The 27,500-nt window shown below is 39.0% G+C and overlaps 3 protein-coding genes and 1 non-coding gene across 5 annotated transcripts in view; 2 read left to right on the forward strand and 2 right to left on the reverse strand.

Annotated features, from left to right (window-relative positions):
• LOC138050884 (uncharacterized) overlaps window positions 1-456 on the forward strand; it is a 2,623-nt gene extending 2,167 nt beyond the window's left edge. The window contains exon 2 of the mRNA XM_068897143.1: window positions 61-456. Within this exon, the coding sequence (XP_068753244.1) occupies window positions 61-456 (396 nt within the window). The remainder of the gene's footprint in view (window positions 1-60) is intronic.
• The window catches only part of LOC138051517 (ubiquitin carboxyl-terminal hydrolase 48-like), a 102,846-nt gene that overhangs the window by 10,659 nt on the left and 64,687 nt on the right, over window positions 1-27,500 (reverse strand). The window lies entirely within an intron of this gene.
• Window positions 6,000-27,500, forward strand: part of LOC138051519 (ATP-dependent RNA helicase DDX19A-like) — a 32,213-nt gene continuing 10,712 nt past the window's right edge. Inside the window, exons 1-9 of one of the 2 annotated variants that reach the window (XM_068897742.1) lie at window positions 6,000-6,157; window positions 6,673-6,750; window positions 9,297-9,372; window positions 11,979-12,102; window positions 13,693-13,785; window positions 15,077-15,179; window positions 21,775-21,889; window positions 25,491-25,668; window positions 27,472-27,500. The exon at window positions 27,472-27,500 is cut by the window's right edge and continues 209 nt beyond it. In XM_068897742.1, coding sequence (XP_068753843.1) covers window positions 6,691-6,750; window positions 9,297-9,372; window positions 11,979-12,102; window positions 13,693-13,785; window positions 15,077-15,179; window positions 21,775-21,889; window positions 25,491-25,668; window positions 27,472-27,500 — 778 coding nt within the window. In that variant the 5' untranslated portion in view covers window positions 6,000-6,157; window positions 6,673-6,690. Of the gene's footprint in view, window positions 6,159-6,672; window positions 6,751-9,296; window positions 9,373-11,978; window positions 12,103-13,692; window positions 13,786-15,076; window positions 15,180-21,774; window positions 21,890-25,490; window positions 25,669-27,471 lie in introns of both variants that reach the window. The other variant, XM_068897741.1, reaches the window with a different exon arrangement.
• Trnat-agu (transfer RNA threonine (anticodon AGU)) lies at window positions 10,409-10,481 on the reverse strand. The gene has a single exon. It is a non-coding gene; the product is annotated as a tRNA-Thr (tRNA).

Consider the following 27,500-nt stretch of genomic DNA (forward strand, 5'->3'; position numbering starts at 1 on the left):
ACTTTTACGTTTTTGTCCATATACACAAAGTTCACAGCCCCTTGTGTTTTTTTTTTACAGCCAGTTCTTAACCCTATGGAAGATGTTAAGAAAGATTTTGAGGCTGTTAAGTCAAAACTTTCCCAGAACACAGTCGCTCACGCCCTCCAGAACATCGGACAACTTCTCTCTCGTCCTCCGGGGGCGTTTGATGCTCACGCCACCATGGCTGCCCTGGAACATTTAGTTGACACTGCCAGGGAGAATGCTGATGCTGAAATCTTGCGCTACAACGCTATCCTTAGACAAACAAGAGGCCTTGCTGAGAATCCGGCGCTTCAGCGAGTCCTCCTTAAGTTCCTGGGTTCCAAGGAAGAAATCGCCATTGACAAGGAGATTGATAAAGCTACGAAGAGCTACTCTCCCACCCCCACTGTTACGTGGTTTTCGAACGGATGCTCAACACGCCTTTCCTAGGGCAGAGCCATACAATTTGTCCGGTACCCGTACTAATGCCATTGTTTGCTTTGCCTGCGGCCGTCCTGGGCATATCGCCAGAAATTGCAGAGTTAGAAAAGGGCGTTGATGTTTAGTTCGTTTTTGCTTGTTCTAGAAAAATAAGCCAACAAACTCTTGCTTTCTTTCACAGTCCTTACTTTCTGTTTATTTTATTCTGTGTTTCCCTTCCTCGTTTAGTTCATTCCCTCTTTTCCCTGCACCTGAGTCGCAGCCAGGCGGGTTCTCTTATTATAATCCGTTTCCTGGTCTCCGGACCGAATTCCTGGCTCGGCTCGGCTCGGCTGTGGGTCCTTCCTCCTTTGCGCTCCCTCCTCAACAGCCCTCCGACTTCTTTTTACTTTTTGGCTTCCGAGCCCTCGGTTTTTTCCACCAGGATCGCGGAGGCTTGCATTCATCCTTCCTCAGAGCTTTGGTGTAGTTGAGAGGGAAAGACTCGCAGCTGGGCCGGGCCTCTTCCTTCTATCATATCTGTGGCTATGGGCCAGTATTATGCCAATGTTAGCCAAATCCCGTTCAGGGACCCAGACCATTTCATCGCAGCAAATCTTCAGAATCACCTTCCAGCCTGGGAATCTTTTTTGGCGAGGCACCCCAAAGCTGAGGGATTGTTCGGTTATTTATCCGTTGGGGTAGATGTCAGAGACTTCTTTGCCCATTTAAGGGTTCTTTTCAACGGAAGTACTTTGATTCCTCCATTCCTCCCCGGAACGTCTTCCCTAACGCCAAAAATTGTGCTAACCACGAAGATTTCACCTCCTCCTGCATTATTGATCGAGTCTAGAATGGTTCCCTCCTAGTTCATGGCAAAGTGGGTTCCGTAGATCCCCCTCATCTAGTCATGCCGATTACTGTAGAACAAACGAAACCACGAATGTGCCACGATGAGCGGTTTCTCAATCTTTGGATTGAAGACTCTCCCTTTTCCCTGGACTACATCACTAAGCTACCCCCGTATGTGGGACTCAACCATTTCCAAACAGCCCTAGACGATAAAAGCGGCTATGATCACGTTCCTCTTCACCCACAAAGTAGAACCCTTTTTGGCTTAGAATGGAAAGGTTATTACTTTTTGTACAGGACCGTTCCTTTTGCCTAGAAAGCCAGCGCATACATCTACAACTCCATTGGCATGGGCTGCCTCCTCCCATATCAGATCGCTTGGCGTCCCTTGCTCCAATTACATCGATGATAAACATCTGGGCCAGCTACGCTCCCTCAAGCAACCCCGCTCACAACTCTCCGATTTCCGGTTGTCAGAAATGGCTACATTCATAGCTTGTTCTATTCTCTTAGAGCTCGGTTATTTTCTCGGTATCAAGAAAAGTTCCCTTATTCCCTCAATCAAAGTTAAATATTTGGGTTACTTCTCTGAGTAAACAAGCCTTTACTTTACCCCCCCGATAAAGTCCTCAAGTTCGCCCCTCTCCGAGACAGCTTTTTAGGACAGAAAGCAGTTTCCCTGAAAACCCTTCAAAAGTTTGCTGGGAGAACTACCTCGTTTTCCCTTCTCGTCCCGGGAGCAAAACTCTACACTAATGCTGTGTATAATGCGATCTCCAAAGCAAGTCGTTCAAGTAAGCCCATTCCAGTTCCCGGTGCGCTAAGGAGCGAGCTTTCGAGACACCTGGAATGGATTTCTGCCTCGGAAGGAAGAAAAGCATTCCTTTTCAAAATGGCGGCAAGTGTTGAGATCGGCGACTCACTCGAAGAATTGGAAGAATTGTTTTTACAGGACATCACAGACGACTTTTTTGATTTTAACTAGGAAAAAAATCCTTCAGATGTTCCAGACACATAGCTGATGTTAATGTAACAAACATTTTCCCTCTGTTTTTGATTGGTTCTCTCCTATAACCTATGGCCTTTAGGTAAATCCAAGTGTTTTGATTGGTGCTTTTTTGTTCAGGACTTTGCCATACAAGCCATTTCCATGGGAAAGGTTATAAACCATGTTTTTTTTTCACATTTTGTTTATATTCTGGTGAGTATTTTCACGACTCGTGCTGTGTGTTGAAGGACCCAAAAGGCAGGTCAAAATACAAGTAACAACTTGGAAATATTCAGCTCTTGCTAACCGAACTGGAGGGCGATACCGGGAATATTGGTTGAACATTGTGGAACTAAAGATGAGCGCAGCGAGGTCCATACAAAAATGACCAAGGTGCAATATTCATCAGTATGGCTTGGGCAAGCTTGGTTAGAAAGTAGTTTATCATATGGTACTCGGGCCATGGTTGTTTCTTGAATTTGTGGCTTTTCAATAACAAAAATTACACAGCTTATGACCGCTTCCAAAGAAATGGTCGGCATAGCAAAATCCCAACCAAGAAAGAACCAATCACAATGCTTTCATTTACCTCAAAACTACCTTACCACAGGAGGAAAAGCCGGCATGGCAACCAACCCCCGACCCTTAGCTCAAGCTCTAGATCTGCAAATGATTACCACAATATTTTCTGTAGTTGAATGATAATTGAGCTAATTATGTGCCTTACTGTGAGTACAATAGTTATGCAAAGTTTAATTATGGCTTTAGAAATCAGGCATGTTCAGAGAAATTATTGGCACAGGATTTGGTTAAAGTGTTTTTTATTGTCATTATTGAGAGCTTACTGAACACAGGATGACCAGAGTGCACCTCAGGCTAAATGACATACCATCGTAGCTTACTAGTTAGTATGACGAGTTGTGTAGTTAGTGTCAAGAGAATTTGGTAAGCCTATTTATGGTTAGCTCTCACAAGCAGAAATGATAACATGCTATTTTCAAAACAAAATAGAAAATAGAGCTAACTATTGTTACCTATTACCATTAATTATCTGAAAATAAAAGTCCTGCCTTCCACATTGTGTACACTGTGTGACATTGCAAATCTTCTAATTTGCATAATCTAAAAAAATAATTTAAACTGGAAAAATGAGACAAGGTATTACAAAGTCATAAATGCTATCGCCCTCATTTTTTGAATGACCTTTACAAAAGAGTGATAAATGTAATTTTTTGGATTATAGGGTCTATAACTCAATCAATAAGACTGGAATTTTGTTGAGTGGTGAAGCATTTGAATCAAAAACCCTCTGAGGGGAGTCTGAATGTCTGGCAAAAACATCTACTTTGTGTACGAAATACAGATGACATAAAATAATGGAAACAGGCGACAAGAAACAATATCGCACCAAAATATAATGTCTTGCAAACAGTGGTTAAACAATAATTATTATGTTACCATTTGTCTGGTGCCCCAAGAAGTAGCCATATTAAATTAAAGATGAACTGTCCAACTTAATGTAAGATTGGTTATTTAATAGTAATACATAGCAACCTAGCAACGTTTGTAGCTTTCTTAATTGTTGTTGATAGAAGAATCCTCCTTACAAGAAGGGGTTTCTCTCCACCAACTAAAACATTCACTAATTAGCAGGTAGTTTGACGGGAATACTGTGGGTGAATGGTGAATGAGGGGAATTCTGTTGGTGAATGGTGAGGGTTTGTCTGTAGAATGAGGGGGAGAAATTTACAAACTCAAGCAAACTCTCAACCCCAAAATAAGGTTAACAAATGAAACAAACTCTGGGTGAAATTAAAAACTTGATCACAGAAACAGCCAGATAGTACATGTATGAAAAACTGAATCACGTAGGAGGGATTAACAAATACTTGACCCTGAAAATTATTCAGCAGGAGTGGCCGGCTTGGTGGTGATGTGTTCAAAAAGGCTTGTGGTGTATGAGGCCACCTAAGCAGAAACAGCCACAAGTCAAAAAGGGACCTTGCCGAGTGCTGGAATATGTATGTTCTGTTGTTTCGTTGTTTCATTGGCCCTGAAAAGCCCCTATGGGGAGCGGTCAATTAAGTATGTATTGCACGGTGTGTATGTATACTCAGTAGATTTAGGCCTTTTACTGACACCTTGAAAACAATATGAAACAGAGAGTTACTGTATTGATATGTAATATATTTAATTGATTGAGTAAAAGGGCTTAAAGATCAGCCACCTCAGACCCCCAAAAGTAGATGCCTGTGATCCTTGAGTGTGAAATAGTCATGCTATATTTTTTAAGGTCTCTGTGCGGTGTTGCTAGTCAAGCCTAACAATAAATACAGTCATTGTTATTTTTTAGGGTATGTTCGACGGCTTATGCTTTAAATTATTTTATTTATGTTTCACACAGTGGAACAAAATGTGATCATATTGATCAGCCACAGGTTAGCTTATTTGTTTGTGTCCAAACTGCACAAAGGCAAAGAAAACAATATGGGGTTTGGGAGAGGATGGGGAGTCTTAATTAAAACGTAGCAGTAGTGACAGGCTACAAATTGCTTTTCCTCATGGGAGGATATTCTGCAAGGAACTGGAATCATTGCTTTGTCCTCAGTTGGTACAAAATATGAAGGAGTTGCCATGGAATAGTATGACTTTTTTGCATGGTCATACCTAACGGGGCAAGCACATGGTATTTACAATAACTTATCAGTTTTGCATTGTTTTGCTGTGATCCATTTTAAGTCTTGTCTTATATATATTACCTCGAGATCAATTGTTTGCCATGTTATGAAGTGTTCTGACACATCTGTCCTTCTGTGGAATGTTTGTTGAAGCTCTTTTTTTCCAGGCTTTTAAGTAATTAAGTACTAGGTTTAAGTTGGTAACACGTTGATCTGTTATTGACTGCAGTGGACTGTTATCTTTGAAGACATTCCAAAGCATTTCACATTTTCATAAATTCTTGTGTCTTTTCTGTGGTGTTGTTTTCATGCAAAGCCATGTATTTGCAAACTTTTTCGGACAGCAAGCTTTACTCGTATTTCATTTAAATTATCAAGATGAACTTACAAGCGCCCTGACTAAACCGTATTTGTTGTTTGTTGATTTTCCCAAGCGGGTGAAATCTTGAAAATAGTGTTTTACTGTCGGTAAAATTGACTGCGGCTGGCGATTCGTCGCGAGCGATTTTAAGTGAGCAAGTTTGAAGTTCTGAAACGCTGCTATATCCAAATATATCCAGCTGGTTTTTTACTATGTTATGTAAAAGCTGTCGATCTTCAATATATGTAAAATTTAGAGTGGAGTAATGTGGAGTACTCCTAAAAGAAGCAGCGGAACATGGCTTGGTCACGATAAGCGGGACATAGCTGCATTCGACACAGTCTTACTTCACTAAAATTTGAGCAGCTTACGACGAAAATACTTGAGTTATATTCCAACAGACAAAATAGTATTGAGTTTTGGGTCAAAAATATCAAAAAGGCCTTTGAATAATACAATACTGGTGGCCCAAAAATAAAGAAAGAAAACTTGATTTCCGGTTCGTCGAGAGGATATTTTTGGCAGCCATTAATTGCACCGGAAGCGCGGAAGGAGCGCTCGTGCCAGTCCTTCTCCGCATCACACATTGGACCAATTGGACCAAGACGGACTGCCCGTTTCACCGCCCTATGTATAAGCGCCCTGACTCCATTTTCCCAGAAAACTTGGGTTCCGGTCTTATGACGTATAGTAGAGTTTAAACGGAAGCAGAAAAGAGAAAACCGTTAACAGTAGAAATGGCGGGTTGAAAGTGTTCGAGAAACAAGAATCTTAGCCTTACACACAAAGAAACTGGAGAAATGATCATTGGCTTGCTGTAAGAGCAAGTGAAGATAAACCTCTGACACTTCCGGTGAGTGTATTTTTGGTGTTTCAGCGTACATTCCATCGTTCAGAATGCAATGAGAATGCCATCGTGCAAGCAACACGATCGACAAATTTTTTGTGGAAACCACACAAATGTCCTCTTCTTCTACATTTTGATGTTTCCGTAATTCTGAATGGCTTCGACAAGACCTTATTCCACGGATTTCACCTCAAAGAGACTGATGTAAGGGTTTTTCCCACAGTACTTTTGCAACAGCAATAGTAATAAGTTTTTAGCAGCGTGAGAAAATTCCCGTGCGGTATTTTTGTGATTTATATATTTCTGAGGTAGAAAAAATCAAACAGCACTGAAACTAGTTTTAGATTTTGAATGTCCCTCCAAATTGTGGGGCTTCCGAATTACTTACCGACTTCCTGTCGGACTGCCATTGCTACGGAATCGGCCAATCAAAAATATAGTTCAAATCGATTATCCCAGAGTCTCTCCTTGCCGAACAAGTAGAATTTACTTATAATTCTCGTTGTTTTTTTAAACTACTGGTCCTTTATACTCAAAGATGGCTGACGAAGACTGGGCGGCCGAAGTTGACGAACAAGAACGTCAAATATCTGGACAAGTAAGTGAAGGTTTTGATCAGAAATGGGCGGAAATGCTGCGAAAGAGGATCCCGCACAGGTCCCTACCTCATTATGCATACGGTCCTTTGTTTCAAGAAAACAATAGCGATAACAATAGTACGTCCTTTGGGACTGTAGCAATTCAAGTTTTTCAATTTTATTATTTTTACACTGTTTACAGAGAGGAAACAACTTAATATAACATTATAAGTTTACAATAATAGAGAAAATACTAACAGAAATTAGCTAGAAAAATATATATTTATAGTGTACAGTGACCAAAGTAGTGAATCAGCTTTCGAGTTGGTCACTGTCATGTGAGATATAAATTGGCGTTGGCCACATGTTAAATATATTTGAAATTGATAGCTACACTAAAGACGACTAGGATATTATTATCGTAAGAGAAGACGTACATAAATACTACTTATTACACAGCATATCTTATATAGCTAGCAGTTAATCTATGGTCAATTGAGTACTCAATAAGAGTCTTTTATACTTCTTTTTGAAGAGCATGTATGGAAATCGTTTAAATTCTAGTGGGACAGATTCCCAGATTTTTATTGCAGAGAATTTAAATGTAGATATACCATAGTTGGTAGGTACTGATGGCTTAAAGAAGTTTTGATTAGCAGCATACCTGGTATTATATGAGTGAATGTCTGATGCAGGTATAAGAATATTCAGTAGTACAGCTGGGCTGTTACTTTTATCATTTTTAAATTTGTATATGAAAAGTGATACCTTTAATCTGTAGATATTTTCAAATTTCAAGATTCCAAGAAGATTATAATAGGAGTCGACATGTTCTCTGCCATGAGCAAAGAACATGCTTCGTATACATCTATTCTGCTTAGTGCAGATTTTATTTAATCTAGTCTTGTAAGCTGTGCCCCAGCTAGCAAGACCATAGTTTAAATATGGATAAATAAGAGTATAATATAACTGTTTGAGCATATGAAAATCAAGATAATAATAATCTCTTCATTAGAGGTTTTTTTGCAAAAGCGATGCCGGCTAGATTGCAGAATACCCGGCCCACAAAGTAGCTAACTTAAAAAACCTGCTCCTGGAGTGCCGCAGTCGTGTTTGTAATGCTGCGTCCGCAGTCCTACGGCCCCGTAGACGTCAGTCGTTGAAATGATAATCAGTCGTGTTGCAAATTATGCAGCAGTCCGGTACTCTCCAAAATGAATAACAAATCCGTTGTCTAAATGTCTCGTGTGAAGAAGAAAGCACTCGTTTATTGCTTAAGCCTAAGCGCTCGTTTCAGTGATTAGGCCAAAGCACTCTAGTAAAATTTTAGCTTTCATTTTGCGATTCGGTCAACTACACTTTTTACGAGATCGTTTTGCCCTTCACTCACTCAGACTTCATTATTCTACAACTACGGCACTGCGGTAGCAGTTGTTCGACTCACTCAGACTTCATGCGTCATCGACTACGGCACAGCGGTAGCAGTCTAAACTAACTCAGACTTCATTTTTCATCGACTACGTCACTGCGGTAGCAGTCGTTTACCTAACTTAATTGCTTAATTTTGTTTGGTCTCTGCGGGACCGCAGGAGCAAGAGATTTGTGCCGTTCAAAGTGGCCTGGGTATAATTTCTGCAATCGCTCTACTAATCCCAGGAAATGATTTCAATTTAGTTTTCTTTCGCTGAACAAAGAGCTGAATTTCCTGTGGTACTGATGAAAGATCAAGGGAAGATTGCACCAACAGACTTTTCAACTTTGGTTCATTTTATCATGCTCAAAGAGTCATTAAAAATAATTATACTTGACATGTTTCCTAACAGGCCCATCTGTTCCAGATGAATCCCAATCCAGTGGATAGTGCAATTGGTTTCGCTATGACTTATGCACTGGATAGTGATTTATCCGGGTGATAGCGCTATCCATTGTTTGAAAAATTGGGGCCAGATAAATTACTCTTTAGGGAAGATATCTGGTTACAAACATTGCTTTTGTTATTCAAATTTGCCAACCACAGGAAAAAAAGACCCTTTGTTTTGACAGCCAACGAGGCTCTGGTTGGCACAGTAATGACAATAGGTGACGTCAGCGATAATCTTGCCTATAGTGGATAAGTCATAGTGAAACCAATTGTGCTATCCAGTGGGTAGTGATTTATCCGTTGGATAGCGTTGTCCACCTTTTGAACAACTGGGGTCAGGGCTGAAAACAAGGAGTTTAGAGTAAAACGTGAAGATCGACCCAAACATCCTTTTAAATTTTAGTTAAAAAGAAACAAACAAGCCATTCGCCCAAGTACAGTGATGTTAATAGAGAAAATATGGATGACTGACATTGCACTACTATTCGTTATAATTATTGTTGCTGTGAACTTTTGATTCAGCTGAGAACAGGATAGAGCACAATCTTTTGGAGCTCTGAAATTAATGTACATAAATATAAAAACAAGAATAATTGAAAGCAGATCCTAGATGTTCACAATTATCAATATCATACTGTCCCATCCTTCAATCAAAAGTCCTCAAATAAATAAAAACCCTGCCGTACATAATTTCATTATTTACAGGTGAATCAGTTGAAAATAAGCAACACTGCTGCTGCACCTACTGAAGAAAAGCCTGACCCCGAGAAGGAAAATGATGGTTTGTGTTGTGATTTTTTTTTTTTTTTCAAAACCCATTCAGTCCCAATGCTAACTGACCAAGGCTTAAAGTGTTAACGGGAGGCATGGTGGCCTTATGGTAAGAGTGCTCGACTCCGGATTGAGTGCCTCTCTCCACCCAGGTGTGTAAATGGGTACTGGCGAAATGCTGGGGATAACCCTGCGATGGACTAGCATCCCATCCAAGGGGGAGTAGAAATACTCTAGTCGCTTCATGCTACGGAAACCGGAAATAAGAGCCGGCGTGATGGACCTTCTGGCTCGTAAGGCTAGTGACCAAAGGATTTACAAAATCAAGGTCCCCTCAGAAACTTGATGTCCTATGGGTTTCCCCATTAATGAGTAAAATCATCTGGCATTAGACTAAAGTACTACATTTAAGTCTGACCTGGTTTAGGCCAGTGTAGGGGTCAAAAGGGTTAAAGAAATAAAGGAGTATTATTTTTGTTCATGTCATCAATGTCGTCTAAGATTTTACAAACCAGAAGCCATAACCCCTGCCCCACCTAACAGGTCAATGAGTTGGGTTGAACATGCAGCATGAAGCATCTCATGGAACGATCTTTAAGCTTCCTGTCCTCTCTGATCCTAGGCTCATTTACCACTGCTCATTTGGGTCTGGGTACCCTCCCTGAGAATAGGGGCTGGAGATCAACTCTTCTTTGACCCCTTCACTCTGAAGGCAACCCCCAACCCCCAATCACGGTCATAAGTCATTGGAACACCCACCCCCTCTCCCCCGTGCAATGTTGGATAGTGCAATGTACCCAAACTAACTGTTTAGTGCATTTGGTTTCTAATCAACATTGAAAGGTGGGAGAGGGAGGGATGCTCGATTAATTCCATCACTGTACCAACAATGTGTCACTGATTGCAGGACTAATAAAGACAATTTTCCCTGTCTCTTAAAAGCCAGTCTGTCCCAGATTGAAGATTTGAAGATATATATATATAGAGAGAGAGAGAGAAAGTTACAGGGAACTCCACACTGGACAACTTCTGGGGAAAACTGTAATTGCCCTGAGCGGGATTTGAACCCACGTCCCCCTGATCACTAGTCGGGTGTGATGACCACTACACTATCAGGACAACCATGCTGGCAACATGGCTGATTAATCATTTAATGTGTGGCATTTCCGTGGGACTCCCTAAGGGCCAGTTTTTCTATGTGATAACGCTGGATCAACATGTGATTCACAGGCGGACAAGGGTAATTAATGTAAATATACAGTTAAGTAGATCCCTTGAGCCAACAACGTATCACCCCCAGAAGGATCGCAAATGGATTCACAGTCCAAGTTGAGGAGAAATTTCAATTTCAATTTCCATGTTGCCAGCATGGTTGTCCTGATAGTGTAGTGGTCATCACACCCGACTAGTGATCAGGGGGACGTGGGTTCAAATCCTGCTCAGGGCAATTACAGTTTTCCCCAGAAGTTGTCCAGTGTTGAGTTTCCTGTAACTTTCTCTCAATTTCTCCTCAACTTGGACTGTGAATCCATTTGTGATCCTCCTGGGGGTGATACGTTGTTGGCTCGAGGGATCTACTTAACTGTCTCTTTACATTAATTACCCTTGTCCGCCTGTGAATCACTTGTTGATCCAGCGTTATCACATAGAAAAACTGGCCCTTAGGGAGTCCCACGGAAATGCCACACATTAAATGATTAATCAGCCATGTTGCCAGCATGGTTGTCCTGATAGTGTAGTGGTCATCACACCCGACTAGTGATCAGGGGGACGTGGGTTCAAATCCCGCTCAGGGCATTTACAGTTTTCCCCAGAAGTTGTCCAGTGTTGAGTTCTCTATAACTTTCTCTCAATTTCTCCTTAACTTGGACTGTGACTCCATTTGCGATCCTCCTGGGGGCGTTAGCCCTACTGCGAGCGTTAGCCCTACTGATGGGCTACTGGTTTCATCAGTAGGGCTAACGCTCACATGGTTCATATGGGATAGAAATCTAGCACTTCACGTTACACTACACTCACTTCAGTTAATTCTGTTTAAAATATAAGTGCTACACGGCCAACGTTTGTATAAAGTATTAACGTAACCTTTCCTTATCTACATAATAGTCTTTAACTGGAAATTAGTTGCCAGACTATTTTACTCATGAACTGACGGCATCCTAGGGCTTTTGAGGTGTCAGTGGGTTGAGCTTACATTCTCCCAGCAGTGATTCTCCTCCCCACCTTTCAAAAAATGGTGACTTGTGACCCACAGCCCTGGATCATCTTTATAAAAATCTCATCAGATTGATTAATATTTCGACTGTAATAGTTTCCTTGATGTACATTGCAAACTGACTTGTAAAAATGACACTTTCAGATTTAACTCCAACACCAGGCCCCAGTTGTTCGAAGGGTGGATAGCACTATCCACTGGATAACTCAATTGGTTTTGCTAGTGTTTATCCGCTGGATAGGGATTTAACTGGGGCATAGTGTTATCCACCTTTTGAAGAACCGTGGCCAGTCAATTTTACTCCTCGATGGGGGTCAGTTTGGGGCTGAAAAGGTTTAATGTCATTTACAATTGTTGAATTCTTTCATCTGTTTGTACTGTACACGTGTCATCTCCATCAGAGAATACAGCAGCTGTTATCGCAGACACTTCATTCCTGGCGAAGGTGCTTAGGAACAAACTTGTTCAGAGAAATGATCCCAGCTCACCTTTGCATTCTGTCAAATCATTTGAAGAGCTACCCCTGTGAGTATACATTTTTTTTGCAATAAGATATGGTGCTCAAAAGAACATCTAAGTATAGAATATTTTCCTTCACACAGAGATTTCTCTCTCAATGCCAGCTGTAAAAAGTTTTTTCTATATATACCAGTAATTGCAAAAGGGCAGACATTTTTCCTGTGACCCATGAAGTGCAAGAAATTGATCTGCTCGCAATTGAGTGGCTTCATAGCTCAGTTGGTGAAGTATTGCAGCAGCATCACAGAGGTCAAAGGTTCCTATTGAAGCCACGTAAATCTTTCAAATGTCTATAGCCAACAAAATAAGTACGAGGATCATTTCTCCCAAGGGGTGCAGGGATGGCATAGCGGTGAAAGCACTCGCCTCCCACCAATGTGGCCCTGGTACGTGTGATCCCCAGACTCTGCTTCATATGTGGGTTGAGTTTGTTGGTTCTCCTCTCTGCACCGAGAGCTTTTTTGCGGGGCACTCGGGTTTTCCTGTCCTCAAATTTAATATTGTAATTTCAGTTTACAGTATCCCAAATATTGGTCCAGCACTAAGAAGACTAAACAATTAAATACATGTAAAGTTCGTTTCCTTTCTTTCCCCTTCGTTTTTAATCTGCAATTCAAATATATATGGTTATTGACCAAGCGTGAGGTCAAGATGGCTGGATATTGGACAAGTTCTTTTTTTGCGTGTTTATGGACCGAGACAAAGTCAAGGTCCATAAACATGCAAAAAAAGAACGAGGCCAATATCCAGCCATCTTGACAGAACAAGCTTGGTCAATAAAGGATTTATTATGTACATGTAGGATAAAACACCAAAAAAAAAAAGATCTTTGATCTGGCGCGACCAAGCAAGAAATCCTGTGTGGGCAGTATAGCTCCATCTTGCCCACTCAGGTAGCCAATCACAGCACTGGATTTGGTTCATTTTGCCTGGTAACTAAGCTAGTCATATAATAAATACATTTATTATCCAACTGTATTAGTTATTGTACAAAAAACGCACAAAACGAATACAAATATTCCACGATATTGTACAGTTAGTTATTACACTTGGTTATTGTACAGTCGAGAACTGGTTTGAGTATGGTAGTTTAGTTGCTGACGTTGCCCCGCACGCACAGATCTGTCACACGTTCTCGGTTGTTTACAATACTTTTGCTAAGAATTGAATTGCAAAAAATTGTTTGTATTTTGACTCGCCCTGGTGGGCTTGTCAAAATATAGCACAACTTGTAAAAACACTCAGCGTTACTACACATCAAAACATCTAATAAGATATGTTTATTTTAAGAATCTTTTACTCAAATGAAAAATCATCTCGTTTGTATGTGCAACTTAAGCAGTATCAAGCTTGTACAGTGTATGCCATGAAACAGGGAAACAACGCCAAAACACCATGTATGAACCCACCATACATTGGATACTGACACCCCCCCCCCCCCCTCTTACCCACCAACAGGTAAAATTGTCTGTGTCTGGCATTAGACATCTATTAAGTCTCACTGGGTCTATGGGTTAAACAGACTTAACAAAGTGGGTTAAAAAACTTGGTTTGATATGCATTAAGAATTTACTTTAAATGTTTCCACAATTTTAGGTCAGAACAGTTGCGCCGTGGTGTATATGACATGGGCTTCAATAAACCTTCGAAAATTCAGGAAACTGCTCTACCCATGCTCCTTGCTGATCCGTGAGTTCTTAGCTTTGCTTGCGTTGTGTCATTGTCTTTAACAGGGTTTAAAGCATATGCACATATGAAATGAAATGTTGATAGAACCCATTGGGAACTCAAAAAAATCCAAGACCCAGATGGGATTCGAACCCACGACCTGTGGATTTGTGGGTTCAAATCCCATCTGGGGCTTGGATTTTTCAGAGTTCCCAAATGAATGTATTTTATCAACATTTCATTTCATATGTGTATATCATTCTCACATTTGCTCACTTAAAGCATAATTATGGCCTGTAAATTTAGGCCCCTGAAGTACATGTACCGGTATATTATTTTTTCTCTTTGATGTCATTCAAGGAGGTGAAATTTCTAAATGCCATGGGATATGCAAAATTTTGTTTGACCTCAACTTGGCTGAAGGATAAAAAATCAAGCAGCTACAATTGAGGTTAAAGTTGTTGGGACATTTTGCACCATGAAGATAAATCCATGACACTCCCCTCTCATCCCCCCAAACAATAAACACTTAATGACTGGGCCGGAGGGAAACTGTTCATTTTGTTTCCCGAGAATCTCAATGTTTCCCTGAGGCACAGCCGGGGAAAACATTGAAATTAGAGGGAAACAAAATAAACTGTTTCCCAAGGGACCAGCCACTTAAGTGATTTGCTTTATAGCACAGAAAGAAAAATGTTCAACAGCAGCGGCGGTCGTCAGTCAACATTTGCGGGTAACTGTTACCCTCTCACGTCATACATTTTGCACTGTTGCCCACTTAAAGACTTGGCAGGAAACAATGTTAGATGTCATGTGACCTCGAAGTAACCAATGAGAGCGTGCGCTGCTGGGAGAGAAAATTCAGCTACATAACAATGTTGAATATTGTGCATCCTATGTCCCAAATTTCCTGTTAACAACATTGTAGGAGGGAGAAGGGGGAGGGATGGTGAATTTCCCCCCCCCCCCCCCAGTTATGGCAAAAGAGGGTTTTCTTGCTTGTACGATGTTGTTTTTTTGGTATTTCCTTGACTTCCCCAAGGAGTTTTGTCCACATGTACAGTACATGTACATGTACGTGTATTATTTGTTCACTCATTGGGTTAAAAGCCATGTGGCTTCATCCTAAGCACAAACTGTTTTGCCCAATTCTGATCTTGTGGTCCATAGCACAACAGGTAATATTCTTATCCATTCTCTTTCTCTTGCTATTTGTGCATCTTCAAGTTCATAATGGTGGAAATAACATTTTCGTACATGTAATTGTTGATGATCCTTGTTGATTACATTATGCTTTTTTATCTATTGTCAGCCCAAACAACATGATAGCTCAGTCACAGTCTGGAACAGGGAAGACAGCTGCATTGGTTCTGTCAATGCTTAGCAGAGTGGATGCGACAAAAAGTTTTACACAGGTAAGATTTGCCATGCATTGTATCATGTTTTGTAAGACGACCTGTATACTGGGAACCTTGAGAATCATGGGATACTCCATAGCTTTGAGTCTATATTTTTATGTTCATGATAAATCTGATGGTAATGTTGACAATGAAGATAATGACAGTGAAGTGATTTATCCTCGTGTCTGTGGGAAGACATTAGACATCTTTGATTTTGGCTTATCTTTTGCCTGTTGGCTACAAAATTTAATATTGAGCAGAGAGAGAGAAAAGAGTTTAGTTAGAATGACGTCCTGCCAGGGGAAGGTGGGGGGGTCTGTGTCGCTTGTCTGAAGGTCTTGTGTCGGTGCTTAGTCAATGTTTCACGTTGCTGTGACCGTTGCTGTCAGAAATTTAAAGAAAGGATGTTGTTTGTTGCGATTTCACTTTAAGTGCTGTTCCTACTTTTTAGGCCGTGTCACTTGCCGGAATTTACCCTGGCAGAGCCTCTAGAATGAGAGAACTCTCATGATGTTGTGACAAGCAGTAACCTGCTGTGATTCTAAATTTACCTATCGCATTTGGCCCATGACATATTCATATAATCAAAAGAATTTTTGTATTTGCGATTTCTAACTTAAGAATTGTGGAGCATATAACTGCTTCAAGTTTCAATATAATAATGATAATACGAACTAATAGCAAGCAAGAAATAACTTTCAAAAAGAAACACACAATTTTAAATTTGCAAAACATGTTTCGGATGATCGACATCCATTGTCAGTTGTGAATACAAGTGAAACCGCTAGTCGGTGTTATATAAAAGATAGCTAATAACATGCATAAGTACTGATTAAATAACAACGAATTTATGGATTACCGAAGATGCACAAAGTACGTGAGCCATCATCTACTCCTCCTTTTCGCCCGATCGTCTCGTCAATTGGAACCTACAACTACAACTTGGCTAAATTCCTCTGCACACTCCTAGACTCCCACATACCTAGTGATTTTTGTGCCCGTGATACTTTCTCGTTTGTCAACGAAATTACTAACCTGCGCACTTCAAACAAGTTCATGGTTTCATTCGATGTGGAAAGTTTATTTACTAACATTCCTCTGCTAGAATCTATTGAGCTAGCAGTGGATTATATTTTGTCAGGGAACCCGAACATCAAGTTAAGCAAGGACAGCCTCAAAGAGTTGTTCCTTGTTGCTACTGCCCAGACACATTTTTTATTCCGAGGGAAATATTACGATCAGATAGATGGCGTCGCCATGGGCTCCCCTTTGGCACCGGTACTTGCGAACCTTTTCATGGGCCATCATGAAAGAATCTGGCTACAACAATACGATGGTCCTGCAATTTATTTCTACCGTAGATATGTGGATGACACATTTTGCCTATTCAACAGCGAAACGGATGCTTTGGAATTTTTTCATTATATCAATGATAAACACCCTAACATTACATTCACCATGGAGACGGAGGTCAATCACAAACTACCGTTCTTAGATGTCCTCTTGGACAACAGCAATCCTCCATCTTTAGTCACATCTGTTTTTCGCAAGAGCACTTACACAGGCCCTCTCACCAATTTCCTTAGTTTCACACCTTTTCCCTACAAATTAGGGTTAATACGAACACTGGTGGACAGGACATTTAAAATTAACAACACCTGGACCGGTTTCCACAACAACATTAAGGAGCTTGCCAACATTCTCGGAAAGAATCAATTTCCATCCAGTCTAGTGAGCAGAACTGTTAAACAATACCTTAACAAATTCTTTGCCTCCCCCCTGCACGCTTCCGCAATAACCAACTCTAACGAAATTCGCACGCACTATTACAAATTACCTTTCGTTGGCCCTTTCTCGACTCACGTTCAACGCAGAATCAAGAATTTAACACAACGCTATTGTAAAAACTTGGACATCAAGCTAGTGTTTGCCCCATACAAGATTAAGAACTTATTCAGTGCCAAAGATGCTATTTCCAAATTATCACGATCCTGTGTGGTTTATAAATTTTCTTGCGCAGGCTGTAGTGCCTGCTATGTCGGCGAAACAAACCGACATCTTGCTACACGTGTTCGTGAACATTTAACATCGGATAAGAACTCGCATATCTTTCAGCACATTAATGGGTCAGAAGCATGCAGATCTTTATGCTCGGAGGAGTGTTTTTCAATCCTTGACACCGCCTCCACGCCTTTTCAACTAAAAATCAAGGAGGCCTTACACATAGGTTGGGAAAAACCCTCATTAAATAAGCAGGTTAATCATGTCAATTTAACACTTTCACTGTAATTTTCCTCGTCCATACCCATTGTCTTCTCATCATTGTATTTTCTATTCACGTTATTTAATCAGTACTTATGCATGTTATTAGCTATCTTTTATATAACACTGACTAGCGGTTTCACTTGTATTCACAACTGACGATGGATGTCGATCATCCGAAACATGTTTTGCAAATTTAAAATTGTGTGTTTCTTTTTGAAAATAATAATAATAATAATATAATAATAATAATTATTATTATTATTACAATGATGATGATGATGACCATAATAATAATAATGATGATGATGACGATGATAATAAGAAGAGGGCTTCATAGCAGCATGAAATACTTTAGGATATAGGTTTGATGAACCACACGATGTTTTTGCCGTTCATTTTTTAATAAAGACAATATATGTTTCGGATGAGACATCATCCATGGTCAGTTATACATCGTCTCACTGTACAACTCATCCGAAACATGTATTGTCTTTATTAAAAAAATGAAGGTCGAAAACATTGTGTGGTTCATCAAAGCAATAATAATAATAATAATAATAATAATAATAATTATTATTATTATTACAATGATGATGATGATGATGACCATAATAATAATAATAATAATAATATTATTATTATTACAATGATGATGATGATGACCATAATAATAATAATGTTAATAATAATAATGATGATGATGCCGCCGATGATGATGACAAGAAGAGGGCTTCATAGCAGCACGAAATAGGATGTAGCTTTGATGAACCACACAATGTTTTTGCCGTTCATTTTTTAATAAAGACAATATATGTTTCGGATGAGACATCATCCATGGTCAGTTGTACATTGTCTCACTGTACAACTCATCCGAAACGTGTATTGTCTATTAAAAAAATGAAGGTCGAAAACATTGTGCGGTTCATCAAAGCAATAATAATAATAATAATAATAATAATAATAATAATAATTATTATTATTATTATTACAATGATGATGATGATGACCATAATAATAATAATAATAATAATAATTATTATTATTACAATGATTATGATGGTGACCATAATAATAACACCTTTATTTTATATTTTATGATGACCATACTAATAATAATAATAATAATAATAATGATGATGATGACGATGATAATAAGAAGAGGGCTTCATAGCAGCATGAAATACTTTAGGATATAGGTTTGATGAACCACACGATGTTTTTGCCGTTCATTTTTTAATAAAGACAATATATGTTTCGGATGAGACATCATCCATGGTCAGTTATACATCGTCTCACTGTACAACTCATCCGAAACGTGTATTGTCTATTAAAAAAATGAAGGTCGAAAACATTGTGCGGTTCATCAAAGCAATAATAATAATAATAATAATAATAATAATTATTAGAGACTCTCTTGACGATTGCCGGATTAATGTCGCCACCGCCGGCATTTAAATTTTTGATTTAATTTGAGTTTTATCATTATCATTATTATTATTATTTATTTTTACCAGATACATGTAAGATTCAAGTTTGTATGAAAGAGTGCTCAATGAATTTTGTTATTATTATTATTATTATTATTATTATTTTCTTTTTTTTTTTTTTTTTTTTTTTGAAGTTTTAAAACAGAGAAATACTTAATTGCTTGTAAATTTATGGTTCTTACCTTTTGGAGATATTTTAATGCTTGTAAATATTTTTATCATGGAAATGAAGTGATTATTGGCCAAATAAATTATTATTATTATTATTATTATTATTATTATGTAATGATGATGATGATGACCATAATAATAATAATAATAATAATAATAATAATAATAATAATTATTATTATTGTTATTGTTATTACAATGATGATGATGATGACCATAAGAATAATAATGATGATGATGACGATGATAACAAGAAGAGGGCTTCATAGCAGCACGAAATAGGATATAGCTTTGATGAACCACACAATGTTTTTGCCGTTCATTTTTTAATAAAGACAATATATGTTTCGGATGAGGCATCATCCGTGGTCAGTTATACATCGTCTCACTGTACAACTCATCCGAAACATGTATTGTCTTTATTAAAAATGAAGGTCGAAAACAAGCAATAATAATAATAATAATAATAATCACATACAGTAGGATGCAGTGCTGCTTAGTGGTTAGCGCATTTTGCGGTTCCGGGTTCAAGACACGTTCTGACCACTTGTTGAATTTGTTCCTAGTGGTCCCTGGTTCAATTTGCTAGCTGCGCTAATTTGTAAATAGCTAACTGGTTTGCCTCTGGCCAGTTGGGATCCTTAAAGTACAGTTGTGCTGTTCAATTCTCAGAGATAATGAAGCTACTAGCTGGGCTTCTGATAGGATGCAGAAAAAAATTAAAGTTTATGGGAAAAATTTTGGCCATATTATGCGTATTATGCGGAAATTTGAACAGTTTATAAAGCTAATAATTAGACCCGTCCAATGTATTTGCATGGGAAAAACACTATTTGACTTATCTAACAAGCTTTTAATTGACAAGCTTCTTACTGATGACAATATTAAATGCCTTTCAAAAGACATCAACCAAGCCTTTTTTATGTCCACAACAAGCCTTTTCGCCCATTCCTGATGACTATCACGTTAATACATCCGGTTATGAGGCTCCAACTATTTCACTTGAACAGTGCTTTAAATGGCTTAATGCAGTTGTTGCCTCTAAAGCAGGGGGCCCAGATGACATCCCAAACTGGGTATTACATGAGTTTGCTCTTGAACTTGCTCAGCCAGTTTGTTTGGTTTTAAATACGTCTTTTATTACTGGTTCTATGCCTGAACTTTGGAAATGCGCTAACGTCACCCCTCTTGCTAAAGTTAACAACATAGAGGATTTCGGGAAAGATCTTAGACCTATTTTGCTTACCCCTACTTTAAAGAAAATCGCAGAACATTTTGTTGTCCAAGAACATGTGAAGCCTGCTGTTCTGAAAAGGCTATATGCCCAGACCAGTGTGGATTTATCCCTGGTTCCTCTACTACGCATGCCTTAATTAGCATGTTCCATAATTGGACTCGTGCTCTTGATGGAACTGGGAACTGTGGAAGGGCCTTTGTTCTTGATTACAAGAAGGCGTTCGACTTGATAGATCATAGACTGTTGATGGCCAAGCTTTTGCAATATGATATTAATCCTTACATCATAAATTGGATTGCTGTCTTTCTCTCCAAAAGGCAGCAAAGAGTCAAACTAGGGAACGACTGCTTCTCCAAATGAGGTTTGGTTCGTGCAGGGGTTCCACAGAAAAGAAAATTGTGACCGGATTTTAAACAAAATTTCGACTCCAGGGTATTTTTAATTTATAACCTTTACACAGGTTCTAGTGTCCAGGATCATTGCCCAAAAATGCGTGGAAACTGCTAACAACCTTTCGCGAAATGGTGTGATTTTCTTCAACTGATCTTCAATGTTCAGGAAAATAAGCGTTTCATAACAGTCAATCTCTTTGGCTTTTATGTTTGTGAGGATGGTAAGCAGCTGCTTTATCAGTAATATCAGGCATTCCTTCTGTTAATGCGGAAAATATCATAATTATGCGGAGGATGCAGATTTTAGGGAATTATGCGGATCCGTGTCGCCGCATTCTGTCAGATACCATGTACTAGCTACTCTAAAAATCTGAGAGTAAATGATACTTATTTACCGACTTACTTAACTGAATGCTGTCAATTGGCTGAAATAGAGGGAATGTTTTGTTAATCACAAGGGCACTATTGGTAATCAATCTGAGTACTGAGATCTTGGTTGATACACTGTAGTTGCTTTAAGCCAGGACAATTGACTCGTTTTTGTCAACATGTACTTATTGAAAGTCATACTTAAGCGACATTTCTGTTGACAGCAATGATTTATAGGATTGAACTTAAACCAGATGAAAGTGTTTTTCTTGTAATTTGAAGATTTAAGTCATTGAACCAATTGGTCAGTGACATGTACTGCAAGTTGATTGTCATTTGTCACGACATTCAACAGTCTTCCCTCAAGAATAATATTTTTCCCTCTATGTGATAAACATAATTATACAGCGTAATCCTGATGTGCCCTTGTTCAATTACATGTAATTATTAATTTCGCGTGTATTTACAGAGTTTTCCAAATTGCCCTTGTCATGGAAGAACTCTGGAAATACATGTACATGTGAAATTAATCCTTAATTGCCTTTGGGTCCATGTGATTACATCTATTAACTGTCTCACTAACTGCTGTCAAGCACATGTGCTATATTGCAGCTCAGTAACAGAACTTACATGCATCCCATGCTTGGCAGTTGAATTTATTTCCCACTTGACATTGAAATTTTTTGCAGGTGATATGCCTTTCACCTACGTATGAACTGGCCCTACAGACAGGGCAGGTGGCAGAAAAAATGGGAAAATTCTGTCCTGAAATTAAGATTGGCTATGCAGTAAGAGGAGAAAGAGGTAAGAAACGTATCCCAACAAGGATTTGGAGTTCACTTTAAAATAATTGATGTGTCAGAGAAGCACCTGTGATGCCAGGCTTTGTAATCAGTTGTCTTGCTTCATTTAACAATAATAACTAGTAGTAATCTCGGATTAGTAAAGTGGGTTCAACAGTTGCTTAGGAAGCAAAGCAGAAATCTTAGGAAGCAAAATACAATAGGTGTCAAGGCCAATCCACGGTTTAAAGGAGACAAATTTAGCATGGTGTGTGTTGAAGGAAAAAAGGCGCCAATTAAATGGCATTTAAAGCAACACTGTTGTCCTAGACGGTCCGGTCTGGTTGTTAACAGTTCAAAATGAGAGTTTTTGAGCCACAAACATGCACCTCAATGCGAAATGCCAGTGAAGAAAGATTCGAGAAATTTGTGCTTGCGTAAACAAATGGTTTTGCGGTGGCTTGAAGGCAAAAACTCGACAGCAAAAAAAATTTTGTTGAGTAATAGTTGTTAAAGGCTTAGCATAAAAGTGCAGGTGAAGCGAAACGCCAGTAAAAGGGTTCAATAAATTCACGTCACCAAGGTTTTTACCCTCAACAATTCTTGAGAAATGGGACTACCGCACAATCCCCACCGTGAACGAAAGCGTTGAGATAAAATACTGTAAAGTTCCGATAGTATCGACCCACCGAAATTAACGTCAATTTTTTGTGGCAGCTAGTAAATCCTGAAAGTAGCGACCCCCCCCCCCCCTCCCTTAATTTGTCAATCAATAGCCAAAATTATAATGTACAATAATATGTTCGTGCATTGTCACAAGTTGTTCAAGATAAAGCACTTTAATTTACAACAAGGGGAGGCTTTATGCCACCATTCATACTTGACATCAGTTGACTGATGTAGCGATGGATGTAAGAACTACCATAAACTGAAATAATTTCGTATTAACAATAGCAACGTTTCTTCAAATTGAAATTGCAAACTCTTCATAGTTTTCTATATAGTTTTTTTTTGCTGTATTTATCATTGTTATCTTCTTTTTATGAAACACAATTTATACGTATGGAATGCAAATAAAATGTTGTTGTTTTTTTATTTCGGAAAAGAAGCTCGCGCCAGCTCTATTTGTAAACGATTTTTGTTCCCCGAAAGTATCGACCCCCAGAGGCTGCTAATTCCGAAAGTAACGAGGGTCGCTACTATTGGAACTAACTCTACAGTAGGCCAAAATTAAAACGATGATGAAAATTAAATATGGTCTAGAATGCCCTCATGAACCGGTAACGGTGATAACGGGCTAATGATAACCTGAATAAGGTCCTGAAAAAAGTACAGGGGTGCAATGGTCTGACAATGATACTTGATCTTGGCAAAAAGGCCGAGTAGCAATTGACTCTCACAGACATCATAATGCACCATAATGCCTTTCTTCAATCAGGATAGTTATTTAACGGAATCCTGACAATTCATCATTTGGAGACATAAATCTTTAATAGGAAATCTTATGAATGTGAGTGCATTTCCACCCAAAGGCAATCCAGCTATATTCAATGTTTACGGTGTATTTTGATTTGTGTGTTTGGCAAGAAACTTGTATTTTAGAAATCCATAGCTGATCAACTTGAAATGGTTGGCATTTCATTTTTTAGTTATCAACTGTGATGACCGAAGGGAATATATCGGTTGGGTGTCACAGTTTTTTATGCGCTCCTGTGAAAAGGACTTGTTGGTGGTGCGAAAACACACCAGTGCACAGCTTCCTGGTGTTCGGTTGTGTAGTATCAATCATATTGGCTGGAGATACTTTGAACAAATTGATACAAACTCAGTTTACCTTGGCGAAATTAGAGAATTTAAAACAGCAGTGGAAGAAAATAATATGCAAACACAAAGAATCAGCGCTTTTGGCATGACGTAATGCCTGTGATCACTATGGCTACCGATTTACTGCATGAAGTCGAGGTGAAAGGCCAGCCAGCCAGCAAGTTCGCCCAAAACCTTAAAATCAACTGGCATCGAAAGCAACGTCATTAAAAACATGAGAGATCTGGAAAAACGACCGAAATAGCATGCGCTCGATCGAACGCAATGATAATAATCATCATCATCATCATCATCATCATCATCATCAATAATAATAATAATAATAATAATAATAATAATAATAATAATAACGTGCCCGGGTGATTGCGGAATCGCTCTGAAGGATAACGAAAAAGTCAACAAATACCAGAACCAAACAATTGAAATCAAAACCCTCTGGCACTTGAAGAAAGTTGTAATCACCCCGATTGTCAAAGGGGCATTGGGGAGCTTCACAGCCATGCTGGAAAAGTATTTGGCAGATATCCACATTGGGCTTAAGGCTCATACGATGCAGAAGACCGTTCTATTGTGATCAGCAAGGATCCTAAGACGAGTTCTGGAATGCTGAGGTGGCTTGTTGTTGCTTGTACCAGAACCCTCAGCAGAACATTGCTGTGATAGTTGTAAACAATAATAGTAATACCAACTTTATTCATTCAGTTCAGTGAAAGGGAAGGATACCAGAGGTTTTCTCTATCCAGGCGCGTATCCAGGATTTTGAAATTGGGGTGGGGGGGGGGGGGGGTGAATTTTTGTAATAATGTTATAGAACCAAAGCCTGGTTGAGGTGTTTGAGGTCTGTGCAAGAATGGGGGCTCAGAAAAGGGGGGGGTTAAAATTCACCCATTTCACTTCCCCTGGATCCGCACCTGCTATAGAGGGTATCCACCTGCAGCCGGATGCAATATTGACTGAGAGTCGATTTTGATGAGGGAGGAAAACTGGAGAAAAACCCTCAGAGTCCGTTTGAGATTGACTGAAACTCACGTACGACCATGGGCCTGAGGGTTAAACCCAAGTCTCAGAGGTAGAAGGTACAGTTGATAACGGCTAATCCACCCTGACTCGCCTTATATTCAACAATAAAATTATTACTCTTCGCGGGCACGCTGGATATGAAGTGATAGATAACCAGTGAGGCACGTAGTGCCCAGCTGGTTATAGTCATTGTGTATCCAGCAAGCCAGAGTACAAGTGTAGAATAATAATTGTTTTATTAAAAACGCCAGGATCAACAACCTTGTTGACTAAAGCATCAATATCTGTCTTGGTCAATTCCGGTCCAAAACAGCTTTTGTCTTCCATTTTTTCTGAGAGCTGCAAATATTATTTCAGTTCACTTTATTGCTTATGCATTCCTTGACCATATTAGGTAGAGCAGGTTTATGAACTTATAGCCTGTGTTCGGCGAGCCAATGCAAATGCTGGAAATCCGATATCTGTAGTTCAATTTTTAATAAATGATATTATTCAGCAAATGGGGAAGTAAATATTGCAAAATATTTACCAAGCAAAAGGAATACCAAATATTCCTCAATATTTACTGAGCCTGAGGTGAATAATAATTAGTCCAGAAATGGGCGGAGTCTCCATCATGCAGCAGCCTACCAATAGAAGAAGCCCCAGGATGTCTCTTTTCACACAACATCCAGCCTACTTTAAGATGTCCTTATTTCTGTTGTGCAATTGAGTGCAGTTAAAATTATTGTAAAAGCACATGTAGCTTTTAGTTAATGCCATTTTGCTTCAATTTACAGTTTCAAGAGGCCAGAAAGTGACGGACCATATTTTATTTGCAATGCCAGGAACTTTGTTGGATTGGCTGTTTCGGTTCAAAGTGATGGACCCAAAGAAAATCAAGATGTTTGTGCTGGATGAAGCAGATGTCATAATTGCACTACAGGGCCACCAAGATCAGTTCATCAGAATACGCAAGTTAGTTGGATTTCTCATTTAATTAACCCATTGTCGCCTGAAATGCTCCTCATTGAGGAGTAAAATCATCTGGCGTTATAGACAGGGTAAAATCTATGTTTGTATCAAGTCTTACTTCCACGGGGCAATTGAGTGGAAGTAGTGGTTGCTACTGTAATCCATTGACTCTGCAATTGCCCCCCATTGATAAGTAAAATCGTCTGAGTTAGACAGAGTAAAATCTATTATTAAAGGCGAACTCCCAGTGGTCAATGGGTTAATTAAGACACTAACTAAATTGTGAACCATTATACCATTGTGATAACAATCCTAGTTTTTTTACTTGGGTTTTGGAATCACAGAGTTGAATTACAGTTAAGGAGATATTAAAGTCAATTATTTTTGTTTCTGCTCTTTCCTGCTCATAGCTCATGCATAAATAACACATAATTACATGTACATGCATTTTCCTGAGATGATGTCAAACTCTGCATGTACTTACATGTATCTTACTGAGATTATGTAAAGCTCTTAAATGCAATGCCTAAGAATTTAATGCCTTGTTTTTTTTTTAAGTGGGGATTTGCATTAATTCACTCACCCCTAAGGGTTTCTCATTAATGAATAAAATCTTCTGGTGCAAGAAAGAGTAATTTGAATTTTTTTTGGAGGGGGGGGGGGGGGGGGGCCGCACACTCATGGTTGGTAAATAATATGATTATTGAGGTTAATTAACAATATTACTACCGTAGCTAGCATTTTAGGGGTGTGGGTTTTTGAGCAAGTTAACCCTGCAAATGAAAACCCGTTTGTGATCACAGTTATGATGTTGGAGCCCTATCCCTTTGATTAGCTCGATCATGAGATAAACAACAATGCCAATAATCTGTGTGCCTCATTGGAAGAAAAGAGGATTGTTTCTTGGTGTTGAAATTTAATTTTAGCAAAATAAAAATAATCATTTCGTGACAAGTTGTGCTTCTAAGGGTAAAAGGTGTTGTCTGTCATCACGTTTTTTTTTTTTTTTACACAAGGACTTTTGCAGGATCTTAATTCCCTACTAGATTTGTATGTACAGGGCTTATTTTGCAATTTACTTGTGCAGCTAAAAGTACAAAGAAAAATTGAAAGTAGCAAAAATCTCCCAAAATGTTTTTCGCTGATGGTAACTTTTTATATTCTCGGTTCAAAATTTAAGTTGTTTTCATGTCGCAATTCGACACTTCTGAAACCTTCTTCTCTTTCTAAAAACTGTGTATCAATATTTACTTACTTTTGCGTCAATATTTGTTTTGCACAAAGCAGGCTAACAAAATCTGTACCTAGCTTAGTTCACATTTTTGAGTGTTAAAATATAATTTTTGGTCCTATGTTTCTGACTGCAAGTCCTATATTTTGAGGTCACCCATCCAAATACTAACCCCACCCGACAGGGCTTAACTTCAGTGAAATTTTGTCTTAGAAAACTGTAAGACGCTCAGAGTGCACGCTCAAACGTGTGGTGTAAAAGAAGTTGTAACTTGAAAATTATCAACATGATGGCCTCGAAGCCAAGGTCTCTCGGTTCCCTTTTATTTTCTTCAATCTTTCTGGGATTTAGTATTTTCCTAGTAACCGCAGTCTTCTCGGGGGGCTATTTACTTAAGACATCTACCATGGCACTATAATGATATACGGTACCAAAACAATACTATTAGAGCTACATATTACGCAAAGATAACTGGAATTTCCTGGAAGACGAAACGTAAGTCAGTTGACAATTATACGGCGCTGTGTTACTGCACTACCACGCGTACGGGATGCGTACCTATTTTTTCATTATAGGCAACTACCGAAAGACTGCCAGATGCTGC

Source organism: Montipora capricornis, chromosome 6 (assembly GCF_036669925.1).
Source record: "Montipora capricornis isolate CH-2021 chromosome 6, ASM3666992v2, whole genome shotgun sequence".
Lineage (NCBI taxonomy): Eukaryota > Metazoa > Cnidaria > Anthozoa > Scleractinia > Acroporidae > Montipora > Montipora capricornis.